At 34.1% G+C, this 16,426-nt stretch overlaps 1 protein-coding gene across 2 annotated transcripts in view; it reads left to right on the plus strand.

Moving 5' to 3' along the window:
- The window catches only part of LOC131153517 (conserved oligomeric Golgi complex subunit 3), a 60,942-nt gene that overhangs the window by 31,401 nt on the left and 13,115 nt on the right, over nucleotides 1-16,426 (plus strand). Inside the window, exons 14-20 of one of the 2 annotated variants that reach the window (XM_058105865.1) lie at nucleotides 1,807-1,895; nucleotides 4,662-4,881; nucleotides 13,654-13,740; nucleotides 14,909-15,025; nucleotides 15,147-15,179; nucleotides 16,035-16,121; nucleotides 16,203-16,265. In XM_058105865.1, coding sequence (XP_057961848.1) covers nucleotides 1,807-1,895; nucleotides 4,662-4,881; nucleotides 13,654-13,740; nucleotides 14,909-15,025; nucleotides 15,147-15,179; nucleotides 16,035-16,121; nucleotides 16,203-16,265 — 696 coding nt within the window. Of the gene's footprint in view, nucleotides 1-1,806; nucleotides 1,896-4,661; nucleotides 4,882-13,653; nucleotides 13,741-14,908; nucleotides 15,034-15,146; nucleotides 15,180-16,009; nucleotides 16,122-16,202; nucleotides 16,266-16,426 lie in introns of both variants that reach the window. The other variant, XM_058105864.1, reaches the window with a different exon arrangement.

Here is a 16,426-nt window from a genome sequence, read left to right on the forward strand (position 1 = left end):
AAACACCGCAGGAGGGATTTACAGAAAAAAATTATCAAATCCGCTCTAACCAAATGCACAACAGCATGACCATTAAAGCGCCAAACCAATAAAATTTTAGGATCGTTCTTTCTGCCAAGACCTCCAAATCTAATTAGAAACAGCTATTTGATGATGCTCGGACTAATCCAATGTTCTTCCTCATTCCTCAACAATGCTAAAAAGATACTTTCATAATCTCCAAGGCAAAAGAAAATGCAGTAAAAGGTGGCCAAGAGTCTAAATACTCTTCAAAGCCTTGTTACCCCTCTGCAAAGACTCATTAGTATTTACCTTATTCAAAATCTTGCACCAAACAATAGCCTTAGCCTTAAAAGAACCTTGGCAAACACCAAATTCTCATATCTAGAATTGAACCCTAGGAACTGTACCCATCCACCCCACTATCATTTAGATTATAGTAGGAAACAAAGATTTGAAGAAAAATTAGTGTCATAGCATCTATAAAAATGTAGCGTAGGAAGATCATGAATGTTAGAAACATTGTATAAACAAGGGACAAAAAGCATCCAAAAGCGCTAATCCCATCCCCATCGCCCGCCCTTTAGTGAGTCAAATAAAGAAAAGTAGGAGATCCAAGGACTAGCACGAGAAATATTTCCCCCCACCTTAGCATCCCAACCATTCCTATGGAGCACATATTTACTCTAAATTACCTTATGACAAAGGGGTATTCAACCACTAAAGGAAAATACCCTAAAGAGATTTTCTGAAACACTGAATTCCCTATCCACAAACCTCCTTTAGATTTATGCTTATAAGCTTGCCCAACTCACTACATGATCCTTTTTAACAACTCCTCATGCTATACATCATCACATGTGGATAGGCAGATGAACAGAAAACAGATGACAAATGAGGCCAACTAGGTTTAAAGCAGATGGAATTTGGTACCATGTTAAAATGCCAAGCTATTGTGTGTGAGCCAAGATGAGGTTTGACCTTGAAGTTCCAGAAAATAAAATTTGAGAGATTATGTTAAAATGTCACTAGGTATTGCACGTTTGAGCAGTTACGGAAATACTGGCATTGTATATTAGGTTAAGGTGCTGTTTGATATCATTTTTTTTTTTCCTGTTTTCATTGCAATACAAGCTCTAAACAGCTCATTGTCTACATTGCTAGTTTTCATATTTTGTGGTTTTCAGCTGTGGTGGGCAGATTTCTAATTGTTGCAGGAATCTATTGCCTCAATACTTAAATATCCAAGACACACTTTTATGGATTATATTATTGTGTGCACAATTTTTTTTGGACAATATTCTTCAACAAAAAAATTGTAATAAAAATTCTATGTGATTTTAAAATAAAATAAAATACCCTTGAAATTTCTAAAAATTTGAAAAAAGTGATAAAAATCATCCAAAAATTATTTCACCAATTTTCAACCTTTATATATGTTTTTCTATTGTTCTTTTTTGCGCTCTCCCTAGTACTTCCAATTTGTGTTGATTATACATAGAAATGTCTTTTCTGGTTGTCAACAAATTAGAACCAATTACCTGAAAAGGCATGCTCTACGTGAATGAATTGACAGAGGGAATTGAATGACTTAAAGCCTAAAATACTTCACAAATTATGTGGAGGGGAGGGGACTTTAACAAGAGGTTCCTCAATAAGCAATCTTAGTTTTGGTGTTTCACTACACTAGTCATTGTTATTTTGTAGGAGAACCTGTTGTTACTTCATTTCCCACTAATTGACCTATTGTGTTTTTGCTACCAAATATATACAGAGCCATGTTAATTAAAACAATATACACTGCAGGTTTGTCAACTGGAGCATCAACTCTTTGATCATTTTTTCCCATCTTCTTCGGAGGATGTTTCAAGTTTGGCGCAATTGATGGATCCTTTGTAAGTTTTAATGCTTGCTATTGTACACTAGTTGTTTTTGTTTCTTTCCTTATTTTCTTGTCATTTATAATATTTTTTAACAGAACCTTGAATTTAATGAAGATACAATCTTGCACCCTAAATGAAAAGCCTTAGGTTGGAGTGGCAGGATTATGAAGAATCTTAAGAGGTTAAAGTAGATTTTAAAGATGTGGAATTTAGAGGTATTTGGGGAATTAGAGTTAAAAAAGTGAGCATTTGTTTAGTGAATGTTTGGGACAGAAAACAAAGACTAGGGGCTTCGATTATAGGAGCGGGCAAAGCAAGTTTTTGCAAAATGATTTAGAGAGTGTAATTTTAAATGTGGTTAGGAGTTGGTGGCAGAAGACTAAGTTTAAGTGGGTGAGAGGGGTGGGATTGTCATTCAAATTTTTTTCACAGGTGGCTAATGGGGAAATGAGACATAATTAACTAATTATTAGAGAAATGGAGTTGAGAAATGGGGGTGTCAGATGAGGTTACCTTGAAAAATATTTATATTGTTGAAGACTTAGGCTGATGATTGAGGATTTGGATTGGAGTCCTATTTTTGGGGTGATAGATAGCTTTTGAGGTGGATGAGGTCAAAGTAATGGGTTTTAGTTTGAGAGGGAAAGGTTCTGGGTCCAAATGGGTTTAAAATTGCCTTTTTTCTAGTGTGTTGGGTTGTGGTGAGGGAGGAATTGGATGAAGGAGCGTTTGTAAGTGATTATTAATGGACATCCAGAAGAGTGGTTTAGGTCTTCTCGCACACCCTTAAGGGGGGTGGTGGTGGTAAGGGGATCCCCTATCCTTCTAGTGGAAGCATTGAGTAGGATGATACATAGGGCTGTGGATAGTGGGGTAGTCACGGGTACAAGGTGGGGAGGTTGGAGGTAGTTGTTTCTTGTTTGCAGATTTTCTTGCTAATGACACCATTATTTTTATAAATAACTGTATTGTTTCTATTGTAAATATTAGTGGGGTAGTCACGGGTACAAGGTGGGGAGGTTGGAGCTAGTTGTTTCTTGTTTGCAGATTTTCTTGCTAATGACACCATTATTTTTATAAATAACTGTATTGTTTCTATTGTAAATATTCTTTTTGTCTTATAGATTTTTGAGAGGGTCTCTCATCTTAGAATTAGTTTGGGTAATACTGGAGTTTGGGCTGTTAATATAAAGTCTGAGGGTTATGGTGCTGACTTCCTTAGCTGGGTCCTTGGCATAGTGTCTTAGACTTGCCTTACTTGTTTGGAGTCCCTTTGGGTGGGAAGCCTCATTTTGTAGCATTTTGGGATCCTGTGGTTACTAATGTAGCTAAGAGGTTGGATGGGTGGAACCTGCAAAGGGGCCTTATTTCCTTTGGGGGCCATATCACCCTTGTACATTTTAGATTGTTCACCATTCCTTTATATATTTTTATATTTATTTAGGATTCCTGGTGGAGTAGTTCAAAAACTTGAGAGGATTATGAGGGGTCTTGTTTGGTCTGGTGTATGGGAGAGGAGATATTATTTGGTTAAGTGGGACATGGTATGTAGGTCTGAGGAGGGAGGGTTGGGTCTTGGTAATGTCGTGTGTAAACACGGCTGTTTTTGGTAAATGATTGTGGCGATTTCCCTTGGAGGCAAATTCCCTATGGCACAAAGTTATAAAAAGTATGTTTGGCTTAGAGGAGAATTAGTGGGATGCTAATTTGGGTTTTAGGTGCCCATTTGAGGGTTCTAGAGGTTGATTTCACGAGTTAACCCTTTCTTTATTCCTCTAACAATGTTTCAATTGGGAGAGGTTGCTGTGTTTGCTTTTGAGAAGATGTGTGATTTGTCACATTGTTGTTATACTCATCCGTATCGTGCTTCTTATCATCATAATGATATGATTTCCTCCTTTCTTATTCATGGTGGTGATTCTTTTTCTTGGGATTTTCTTGGCCCATATAGCCTAATATATTAAACTTTAGGTAAAGGTTTGCTTAACAATTTCTACCTTGTTCATTTGCTTGGGGCGCGGAGGGGTGTGTTGGAAGTCAGTTGAGGAGGTGTGGGTTTGTTGAAACTGTTTAGTAATGGGATTATTTGGAGTTCTTGGTGAAGTGTGGGTGTGTTGAAAGCCAGTTGAGGAGCTTTTGTTGGTTTTTTGAGGGGTGAGGATGTGGAGGTGCTCATTGTGCTGTTTTATGGGGAATTTAGTTGGAATGGTATGTTTGAATATTTTCTGTGAAGAGATTGTCTTTAGATTTACTTTAGGACATGCTGTAGAATTTGGTATCTCTTTGGGCTTATAGTGCAGGTTGTTCCGAACTTGGATCAGCCGTTTTAGAAGGTTCTTGCCCTAGCAAGGAATCATTTTAGCCCCTAATGTGAAAGAAAACCCGCCCTCAAGTTGAAATCCTCATTACAAGAGGCATTTCTGTGGTAAAGAATCAGATTGTGCTCTTTGAAGACATCAGAGGTTGATTTGGCTTGGAAGCTTCAGTCTGTTTGTGTTGTCATTGATCATTTTTAGCGCCTCAATGAGTCCAATTCTCCCTGCTCTTAGCTTGACGTATTCACATGCCTGCTACCTATCTCTTCTCAAAATAGTCCATACATAGTTGCCAACTACAAAGATCACACTCCTCCTGCCTTGTTTGCATGCTTCTTATACTTTTTGAGTGCTTTCTTCAATTTGCCTTTTTAACTCTTCTTGAATCTGCATTCTTTGTATGTGCGTTCACTGTTAATTTTTGGCTTTATGATTTTCTGAACGTTCTTTTTTCTTTTTTCAGGTGTACTTATTTGTATGATACACTACGCCCGAAATTTATTCATGAAACAAATCTTGATTTCCTTTGTGAACTTGTTGATATCCTTAAAGTTGAAGTCCTGGGAGAACAGCTCAATCGGCGTGGTGAATCATTGGCTGGGTTACGTCCTACATTAGAAAGGATTCTTGCAGATGTTCATGAGCGATTGACTTTCCGTGCTCGAACGCATATTCACGATGAGGTAGATATTCACTTAGGTGTTATTTTTATTTTTTTATTCAACATTTAGGCTTATATATATACTAGTGTTTCATTGGTTTTGATCCCAAGTTGTTTCAAATGTGTGGGCTTGGAAGCCTAGTTCATTCTATTTCTGTATATGGTATTGATAGCTTAGTCCCTGTTTTGGAGCACTTAAAAAAAGTGCTAATAGAACTTATCACTTAAATAAGCACTTTAACAAAAAAATGACGTTTGGCTTGTACTACAACAAACACTTATTACAAAAAGTGTTTTTCCAAAATCTTGAAGACTATTTTAGTGAATTTTGAGAAGCAATCTAAGATAACTTTTTTGCTACTTATAAATGACACTGTTCATAGGTAGGGTCAATTTTATAAACATAAGAAAATTTATTAGTTATTTTATAATTTAAAAAAATAATTAGAAGATAATCCTATATTATTTTATTATTTATTATAATATATTAATTATTAATGAAACATAATTCAATTCTGAAATGAAGAAGAAGAACCATATATTAATTCAAATTAATATTAAAAATTAAAAATACTAATTTAATTAATAATATTATTTTAACATAAATTAATATGATAATCATATGTTACAAATATAAATTAAGAACAAGATTATTGTTAATCAAAAAATAATATTATATTATTTTTACTTAATAATAATATTTAAATGTTAATTAAAAATAATAGTTAAGATAATTATTAGATTTTTTAAAATATGCATTGTGTTGTTTGTGTGGTTTCTATTGGTTGTATGATGTGATTTAGAAAATTTTCTATGTGAAATAAGTTTGCATTAAAAAATAAAACTCAAACGTGTACTTCGCTTGTGTAACACAAATTAACAAATTATCTTTGTACACACATTGGTCCCAAGCCTAGATAAGGGAGTAGGGCTGTGTTAGGTAGCTAACAGCTAGGGTAAAACTTTGTCAAATCCTATCATGAATTCTTACCAAATTCACCTAAATCTAGAGAATAGGCCGGGTTAGTATTGAAGGGTGAGGGTTAATAAGTTAACACAAAAAACAAAGATTAGATTAGCAACTTGGGATATAGGGACTCTTAAGGGCAAATGTATGGAAATAGTGGAAGAAAATTAACTTAATCTGCTTTCAAGAGACGAAATGGGTAGGAAAGAAAGTTAGAGAAATTGAAAAATCAGGATTTAAACTTTGGTTCACTGGAAAAAGAAATATAAAAACGGGGTGGGAATTATTGTAGACGAAGACCTAAAAGATAATTTAGTAGATGTTAAAAGAGTAGGGGATGGGATCATAAAAATAAGATAGCTCTAGGTTTGGAAATAGTGAACTTCATTAGTGTGTATCCTCCCTAAATAGGTTTAGCAATAAATATTAAAAGACAATTTTGGGAAGATATGGATAGTATTTAACAAGGGATACCAATGTCTGAAAAGGCATTTATAGGAGTTGATTTGAATGGACACATTGGAATGGATGATATAGGCTGTGAGAGGATGCATGGAGGCCATGGATATGGAAATAAAAATGAGGCCGGTGATACAATCTTAGATTTTGCCGTGTCTTATGATTTGGTTATATTGAATACTTGCTTTATAAAGAGAGAAGAACACTTAATAACTTTTAAGAGTGGGCATAATAAAAGTCAAATAGATTTCTTCTTTGGGAATTGTTTATATTGTAAGGATTGTAAAGTTATCCCAGGTGAAAGTTTGACTGCACAACATAGAGCCCTAGTGTTAGATATACATATTAAAAAATTGAAGAAAAAGAGTAACATAAATCAATGCAAAAGGATTAGATGGTGGAGCCTGAAGGGAGATAATTTAGTAAAATTCAAAGATAAAATGATTGAAGAGTGTGATTGGACCATAGGGGATAAGGTAGATGCAAATGCTGTTTGGAATAGCAAAAGAGGGTTTAGGTGAGTCCAAAGGAAGATCTTGGGTAGTAAAGAAAGTTAGCGGTGGGATCAAGAACTCCAAAAAGCCATTAAGACAAAAAAGAATTTGGTATAAAATATGGCAAAATTGTAGAATATAGAAAATCTTGAAAAATATTAAAGGCGAGAAAAAAAAAAAAAGGAACTATTAGTGAAGCTAAACATAGGAAAGCTAAGCATAGGACTTATGATACTTTATATACCAGACTAGATACAAAAGAAGGAGAAAAAGACATTTATAAACTTGTTAGAGCTAGAGAAAGAAAATCCAAAGATTTAGGTGATGTAAAATGTATGAAGGACAAGAATGATAATGTTTTAACTAGAGGGGAAGACATAAAAGAAAGGGGGCGAAGATACTTAGATAAGTTGTTTAATGAAAACCAAAATGAAAGATTGAACTTGGAAGTGACAAATGAGGAGAAGACTAAAAATAAGAGATTTATTTGCAAAATTAGAGTTTGTTGGCCCTAGAGTCGAGTCTAAAGGAGGGGTGAATAGATTTTTTTTGCGTATTTTTGCTTTTCTCTACAAAATATTAAACTTGACAAGATACAAACAATTATATCACAATATGTAAAATATAAATCATGCACAAGCCATAAAATAAAAGAGTAGGGAAGAAAAGCTTGACAAACAATTTTAATGTGGTTCAGCCTCTTGCCTACGTCCACGCCTTGAGACACACTGAAGGATTCTGCAATCCACTATAAGCCTCCTTCACAGGCGGAGAAGCCTTACAAACGGGAACAAATCCCTTTCGCTCACTAAGAGCAGCAAGGTTTACCAAGAATCCTTGCAATTCGGTTCCTCAAGAACCTTCAATCACGATTCACCAAGAACCCTTCGCAACTCGGTCACCAAGAATCCTTTGCAACAATAAGATGAATTACAAACAAAGCTCCTTGAATGAATGGATATGTGATACAACACAAACCTCGCACAAATCTCTCAAGTAATGAATCAACATAAGATTAAAGAGCAGGAGAGATTTTGAGCACTTGAGATAATGAACTAAATGTAAAGTGCTTGTGAATGATATACTAAAGATGTTAATCACTAAGATCATTCTTTAAACAAGTCTTTGGACTTGTATTTATAGGCAAATTGGGCTACTAGCCGTTATATGGCTGTTGGCTAAATAAAATATTTGTTTACTTCGAAAACTAGCCGTTTTATGGCCGTTGGGGTTCAGACTCCAACGCAAACCATCGACGGTTTCCCCTAACCATTGACGGTTTCCTCAGGCAAAAAAACCATTCAGCTCTCTGCTTGAAACCATCGATGCACCTGACCAAACCGTCGACGGTTTGCGTCTGTTTGGTCATTATCTAAACCTTCTCATTTGTGAAAATCTACAACACGAAAGTTGTGTGATTTTTTTTTTGGCTTTCCGTAGATACCAAGATCGCCCTTTTTGGAGTTCTCTAGCAAAAGCTATGCTCCAAATACTGAAGGGTGTTCTAGGAAATTCGAGAGAGGAATTTGAGTGTTGCATAAATGAGGTTTTAAACCCAACCAGGACCAAGTCTTTAAAAGATTATAATACTAATATGATTTAAAATTTGTCCCATATAAAAATACATTTGAGTAAAGGATATTTTTATAAAACTCTTGTTTTGGCTTTGAAAACTCATAAGTACTAAACTTATGACTTGATGATATCCTATGTACCCTTATGAACTAGTATGCACATGCAATTTGCTCAACTCTTGCTCAATAAACATGTGTGAAACAAAACTACTTATACCTGCCACAACTTAGTATGCAAAGATTAGCTTAACTAAGAACCACTAGTGGGTTGTTATCATCAAAATACGACAATTAGGTAAGATTAGCTTAACTAAGAACCACTAGTGGGTTGTTATCATCAAAATACGACAATTAGGATCATGTAGCCACTCAGGCTAACAGAGTTCTTGAAGTTAAGTTGACATTAAAAAAGATGTAAAGCAGGAAATCTATAGGACTAGATAAAATACAAATTGAAGTTTGGAAATGTTTAGGGGATAAAGGAAATATTTGGGTAACTAATCTATTCAACATTATTATAAAAGCCAAGAAAATGCTAAAAGAATGGAGGAAAAGTATGTTAGTACCTTGATACAAAAACAAAAGCTATATTCAAAACTGTAATTAATTATTGTGAAATTAAGGTTATGAGCTTTATGATATTATGCGAAAGGGTAATTAAACGTAGAACATGACTAGAAATGAGAATTTTAGAAAATCAATTTGGTTTTATGCCTCAGAAATCAACAACAAAAGCTATTTATCTTTTAAGAAACTTAATGGAAAAGATTATGGAAAAGAAAAGGGACTTGATTATGGTTTTTATTTGCCTAGAGAAAACTTATGATAGAGTATCTAGGGAAGTTCTTTGGCGGGTCTTAGAAAAGAAAGGGGGTTTGCAGTAGATATACTGAGGTCATAAGGATATATATGATAGAGTAGTGACTAGTGTTAGGACCGTGGGAGGGGAATCTAGGGACCAATCACAATAGGTGTACATCAAGGTTCTTCTTTGAGCCCTTATCTTTTTACTTTACTGATTAATGAACTTACTATATTCAAAATGAGATCCCTTCGTGTATGTTGTTTGCAGATGATATCGTGTTGATTGATGATAATAGGAGTGAAGTGGAATCAAAGCTAAAACTTTGGAGAGTCACATTAGAGTTTAAAGGGTTTAGGATAAGTAGGAATAAGACAGAATATATGAAATGTAAGTTCAGTAATGTAAGGAGTAGTAGTGGGGAGAAGATTAAACTTGATAATCAAGCGATTAATGACACTAATAGATTTAGATATCTTGGATTTGTTATGCAAGCGGAAGGGAAATTGAAGAAGACATAGTACATAGAATTGAAACAGGTTAGGTAAAATGGAGGAGTGCGTTAGGTGTGTTGTGTGATCGTAGAATACCTTTAAAATTAAAAGGAAAGTTTTATAAGATGGCTATAAGGTCAGCTATGTTTTATGGTTCAAAATGTTGGGCAACTAAGAAACAGTATGTACAAAAGGTAAAAGTTGCTAAAATGTGAATGGTAAGATGGATGAGTGGTATAACATTAAAAGATAAAGTAAAATGTGAGCATATATGCAATAATTCAGGCATAGGACTGATTGAAGACCAAATAAGGGAGGGGCATATTAGATGGTTTGGACATTTGAAATGTAGGCCTAGTAGAGCACCTATGAGGAGGAGTGAGTTAGTTATAGTTTTTAGCATGAAAAGCAGTTGGGGTATGCCTAAAATAACTTGGAATGTAATAGTGAGGAAGGATTTAATAGCCATGAATCTAATAGAGGAAAATGCTCTCGATTGAGAGAATTGGTGGAAAAGGATTCATGTAACGGACCGCACCTAGTGGGACTGAAGGCTTATTGTTGTTGTTATTGTTATTGTTATTGTTTGTTGTAGTTAACATAATTATGAATTAAATTGTTAATTAAAAATTAATCATATATTATTTTATTATGCATTATAACCTATTAATTAGTAATAAAATATAATTAAATTCTAGAATGAATAAAAGAACCATCTATAAATTTAAATTAACATTAAATAAAATAAAAATTTTAATTTAATTTTTAATGCTATTTTTAGCTTAAGTTAATGTGATGATTATCATATGTTATAAATATACATTTAGAACAAGATTATTGTTAATTAATAAATAATAATATTATATTATTTTAGTTAATAGAAAATATTTAAGTTTTAATTAAAAATTAATATAATTATTATTTAAATTTTTAATTATATAAATATAAATATTTTTGTTTGAAAATATATTTAAAAATACATATTTGCTATCATAATTCAATTCTAGATTGAATAAGAACTATTTATTAATTTAAATTAATAGTAAATAAATAAAAATTTTAAATTTAATTAATATATTTATTTTTATGATAATGTAATACAATTGTAATATGTTAAATATACATTAATAACCAGATTATTATTAATTAAAAATATTAATTAATATTATTTTTAATATAAAATATTTAAATTTTAATTATAAATAATTTAAGTAATTAATGAAGTTGTTAATTAAAAAATATTAACATTTTTAATTTAAAATATGTTTAAAAAATCATATAATACTCTATGCTAAAAGTATATATAAAAATACTACTTATTTGAAACACGACCAAATTCTACTTTTTTAGAACATTGAACACTTTTCTAGTTCAACACTTAGAATCAGCACTTATTAAATTCAACACTTTTTTTTGAAACGCACTTCTGTATAAGTGGCTCCAAATGATCTTTTAGAGCTTGAGATGACATTTAATTGCATCTCCGATTCTCCGTAGTGCGTACACATGTAGATCTGCACTTCTATTAACTTCTATTTCTTTTCTTTCTTTTTTTTTTCTTTTCTTCCTTCTTTTTTTGGAAGTGGGATAGTGTTATTGCTTTTTGACATTATTGTTGAGGCATTAGAACGTTTCACTAAATGATGGATTGATGGTATTTTTTTTCCCCCTCGCCCCCGCCCCGGGGGGCGGGGGGGGTGGTTGTTGGTTTGAAAAAAGAAAATGTATTAAGAAAGAAAGAAGAGAAGTTACAACTAAGCAAGGATGTGACATCCTCTAAATATAAAAAATAAGAAGAAAAATGAAGAATTAACCAAGTAACCCCTAGTTAAACCCTTTCCATCATAGTTCACTGAGCATGTCAAATTTTCTGGTTCCCTTTAGCTTTTCTTCCTGTGCTTTTATCACCAAGTCAAACTCCCTCTCCTCCAAGATCAGATGGCCACAAGCCCATCTTATTTTATCAACTGTGGCACTTCTAAATCCTTTCCTATTATCTCCTCGCTTGGGTAGGTAGAATTCCATTCAAAGTTACATTTAATCCATTTCATGATCCTCAACAATGTTTTAAAAGGCGAAAGCAAGGCATTTTAACCCTCAAAAGGCGAGGCGTAAGCCTTAAGGCGTTGGGGTGTAAGTCTTTTGAGAATTTGTTTTTTAAGATAAAAATTTGTTAAATAAATTATATATATTTAAATTAAAGTAAAAATTAAGAAATTTGCAAATATAATGTAAAAAAGAAAAACTAGATGTACTTCGCAAAATACTTGTTGGCCATTCAAAAATTGCTAACTTGAATATATGACATAAATCATGACAAGAGATAGCTATACCATGACGAAGTTCAAACTATTTTCATGACATAAGATACAAGTCTAGTTATTTTGGAAAGGTCGAGGTTCAAGAGTTTTAGAAATAAACTCATATTATGACATTCCTTTTGCACAAACATGTAGTTGAAATTTTCTAATCAATTCTAACTTGAGAATCACACGCCCAAAATGTGCAAGCCTCAACTAAAGAGGCACAAAAGGCGTGCTTTTTGTAAAAATGCATAAGCCTCAGCATGTAATGCATTAGCCTTTCTGGAAATTGGTATTTTAGATTGAGCCTCAAGGAATTTTAAGCATGCCTTGCCTTGAGGTGAGCCTCAATTGAGCCTTTTAAAACACTGATCCTCAAAAATAGAAACTCCCTCCATTTCTTCCATGGGAGATGGTGCAGATGTGATGTACCCCCAAGTAAATCAAATGAGTCAGAACCATATCCATATTGTTCCCAAGCTCATCCAAAAGCAACCCCCATCACTATCAAACTCGCTAATGACTTCACTGTCATTATCTGAGAGGTCGCCCCATTTCTTCTCCCTACCCTTGCTAACCCTCTCACCTGTAGCAGCCTTCTAAACATTTGGATCTCTCGCAATACAGAAATTCCCTTCCGCATTTTGCGTCAAAATATTTATACTTATCCCTTCAGAATAATCTTGCTTCTCTTGAAATCTTTTTTTCTTATTTTAACACCCACTCCCTTCCGACAAGCATAAACCTTATGGCCTCTAAAATCATGAATTGGTTCCTTTACAAATAGATCCACCGCCCCCCGCCCCCCCGCCTGAAATTTTTTTTTTTCCTGAATCTTTCTGACACATGCTTCTAGGTCCCTAAGTAAATGACTCAACAGCCACCGCTGGAGGCTCACTGGTTGTTCTCTCCTCATGGAGTTCCTCTCCCACTAAGGTACAGAAACATCAACTGAACTCCCTGAGTTGTCTGAACCGAGTCTGGCTTTTACTGATTCCTGCCCTTCAAGACTCTTGATATTTCTTACCTGTGAAGAAGTAGCCAACTGCTTTTTCTACTGGTGAAACAGATTTAATAGGTTACCATGCATTTATGTTACCATTACGTGGTTTTTGAGCATGTATTGTACCCTCTTGTATATTAACAGATCTAAGTTTGGCTCCATTATCTTTCAAAGTCAGAAATGAATTCTGAGCTTATTTTGGAGAAGGTAATTTGATCGAATTCATGGGCCGCTCATTAAAGTTATTAAATAGGGTTTGGGCTTGATTGCTAACAGAAACATCTTGGACAGCCTGTGATGGATATTGTGCCTGCTTCGGAGAAGGATATTTGATTGAAAACATGGGCTGCCCTCTACCATTATTTGGATCTAGCCCAGTAGTACTCAAAATATGAGATAGATTGATGCTGTTTTGGTGTGTTATTCTTGCTGAATGACTTTCAAATACTTAGTAGGGTTTAATTTCATTCTGATTAATTATTATTTTTTATTTTAATATTTTTTTTCTCTGGTAGGAATGTTCTCTCTTCCCATTTGTTAGCAATATTGTGAATGCATGCCTAGGGAAACAATTTTTTTTTTAACATACAAATTGGTTTCTAATAATTCATGAAGGAGATTTTGTTATATTCCCTCAATACAATCAGATGTGAAGTCGTTTTAGATTCAACTAAAGATTATTTATTTATTTTTTGTAGATAGCTAATTATATTCCATCCAATGAAGACTTGGATTACCCTGTGAAGCTGGAGCAACCTGCTGAGCCAATATCAGAAAATACTTCTGTGAGTGTCTTGTGCCGTTTACTTCCTCAGACTTGTGTGCCCAGTGAATGGCTAAGTATTTTTATTTTGAGTTCTTTTTCTATCAAAAAATAAAAATAAACACATGGATGTGTTCATTTCTTTGAGTTCTATTCCTTATTTTCTTTCTTTTCTGGATGAGATCTCGGTTTCTTGAATCTTGATAGTTCTATAATCTATTCTATTAGAATGTTTCCATTCTTATCTTGTCCAGACCCTTGTTGATAGTCCTTGCCTTCTGGAAAATTCTACTTGGAAGGCCAAGGATTCTTTTACAATTGAGGCATTATTGTTTGCTGTGTGAGTTTAAACCGGATAAATACCAATGATTTGTTTCCAAAGGAGGGACCAAATAAGGCATTATCACCTGCTATGTGTGTTCTGCACTGACGGAGTTGTGAGAGACTATAGCTCATCTTTTTCCTGCATTACGTTTGTGTTTGGAGGTTGCAGAATCTTTCATTTAGCATTGTTAAGGAGTGTTGGGTTGCCACACTTGGAGTCCTTGTGAATTTTTATGGGTTTGGGTGAAGGAAGGACTGCAGTGTTTGGGGACTCTGTATTGTTTGCGATGGCATGGTGTATTTAGTTGGAGAGGAATTCAGGGATCTTTAGGGATACTTCTCTTCCTCTTCATTTGCTTTAGGATAGGGTGGACTTCTTTGCCTCATTCTGGTCTTCATTGGTTCTTTTGTGGGGTGTTTTTTGGTTCATATTCAGCACGAAGGGCGAGCTTTGACCTACTAATTGTTTAATTTTTTATTTTTTCGTTTGTATTTAATTTTTTATTATTACTTTTTGGGCTACACCTCTTGTCCTTTGTCATAATATATTCTCTTTTTCCCTTAATAAAATATTTCTTAATGAAAAAAATTAAGGAAAATGCTTGCCCCAATAAGTCTGAATTGATAAACAAACTTGTCTAGCAGACTACAAGTGTTTGGTTAGTGGCTTAGATAATTATGATGTTGATGCTTAAATTTCCAAAGAAAGTGATGGAAACTGTACAGCACCTATTCCAAATTGTTGCATTAAATCTAAATAATGAATAATCTAATATGCAAGTTTTGATATTTTCTCCCCTTCAAAAGCATTATTCTAACTACCATAGGGTTTGTGTATGTCTTCCTGATCGTTGAACAAACTGCAGGCAGATGAAACTCCAGATGCGTTTAAAACTTGGTACCCACCTTTGGAGAAAACTCTGTCATGTTTGTCAAAGTTGTATCGGTGCTTAGAGCCTGCAGTTTTTGCTGGTTTAGCTCAGGTATTCAAGTGTTTGGTCTGTCATGATGCTTAAACTGCTTGTCTTGTGAATGTAGGAAATATATTGTTTTAGTTGTCTATATCATTTTGTTACTCATATGATTGTTTGCTATTTTTTTCAGGAAGCATTGGATGTTTGCTCTGTATCTATCCAAGTAAGCATCAACTTTAGTGTGCTGTGGATGTTATCACTTTATCATGGAGAGAATTTTAAGAATATAAATAAATATAATATACCCACAATTTGAGACTAAGATTACCGAATTTATGAATCAGATATTTAACTATTTTTTGACTTGTATGACAATTTCAGTTGCTTATTTTTCTCCTCCTAATTTTAAAAGGAAAAAGGTTAACGTTACTTCACTTCCAGAACAGTGATTCTTTGGCATTGGGAAAGCTACAATCATGTGTCACATTGCACTTGCACCAATGTTTTCCTGTTGCAGTGACTGCAGTGAAGTTCTGGAATGGTGATAGCAGTCTCTTGCATGTAATTGTGTTGTAGTTCACTGTGACAGCAATGAAGTATCCATGTGAAAGAATCCTTTACATGAAACAGTTTCAATATTCTAGTTTTGAACTTGACTATATTTGAGCTATGGAGTTGAACTTAGAGGACAATCATGCGACATTTTTGTTTTTTCTTTTTTCTTTTTTGTTTCTTGTCACACTACCATAGTGCCACCTACTGGTGAGTACTGCTATCATGCCAGAAAATAGTGGTTCCCTGAAGAATGGGGAGCATCTTACTATATTCTTCATTCTTTTAGGCTTGATAAATAGAATGTCTGGAAGGGTGTTGGGATTTCCATAAATTCAGATTCTTGAATCCAGATTTATAATATTAGTCAAATTTTAATACCATGGTGGTGGGGCCCCTGTGATGAATTTGATGGATTTCATCAGCATTGTTTTTGACACCAAACCAAACAACTATGTTGGACATTTCTGTTTCTCCAAATTTTTTATTGTGCTCTGTAAGTGGTGCTTCTTTTTATCTGCTGCAGAAAGCAAGCAAACTCATTGCAAGGAAATCATCACCAATGGATGGGCAGCTTTTCCTTATAAAACATCTTCTTATTTTGAGAGAGCAGGTTCTGTCAGTTGTTGTCACTAATTTTGATTCCTGAACAGTTTCTCTTGTTCAAATAATAAGTCAAAATTTCTCTCTCCAGATTGCACCATTTGATATAGAATTTTCGGTGACACACAAGGAACTTGATTTCTCTCATTTGCTGGTCAGTATGTCCAAAGCTGAAACTTTCCAGTTGGGGCACTATTACTTGTTTATATTTCTGCATTGTGAACAGAAACTATCATACCCTCTGAAACTGGTGCTAGCCTTGAATTAACTACAATATTATGTGTTTTCATTCTTCGTTAGTAATCAAATAACACA

Source organism: Malania oleifera, chromosome 4 (assembly GCF_029873635.1).
Source record: "Malania oleifera isolate guangnan ecotype guangnan chromosome 4, ASM2987363v1, whole genome shotgun sequence".
In the NCBI taxonomy this organism is placed as follows: Eukaryota; Viridiplantae; Streptophyta; class Magnoliopsida; order Santalales; family Ximeniaceae; genus Malania; species Malania oleifera.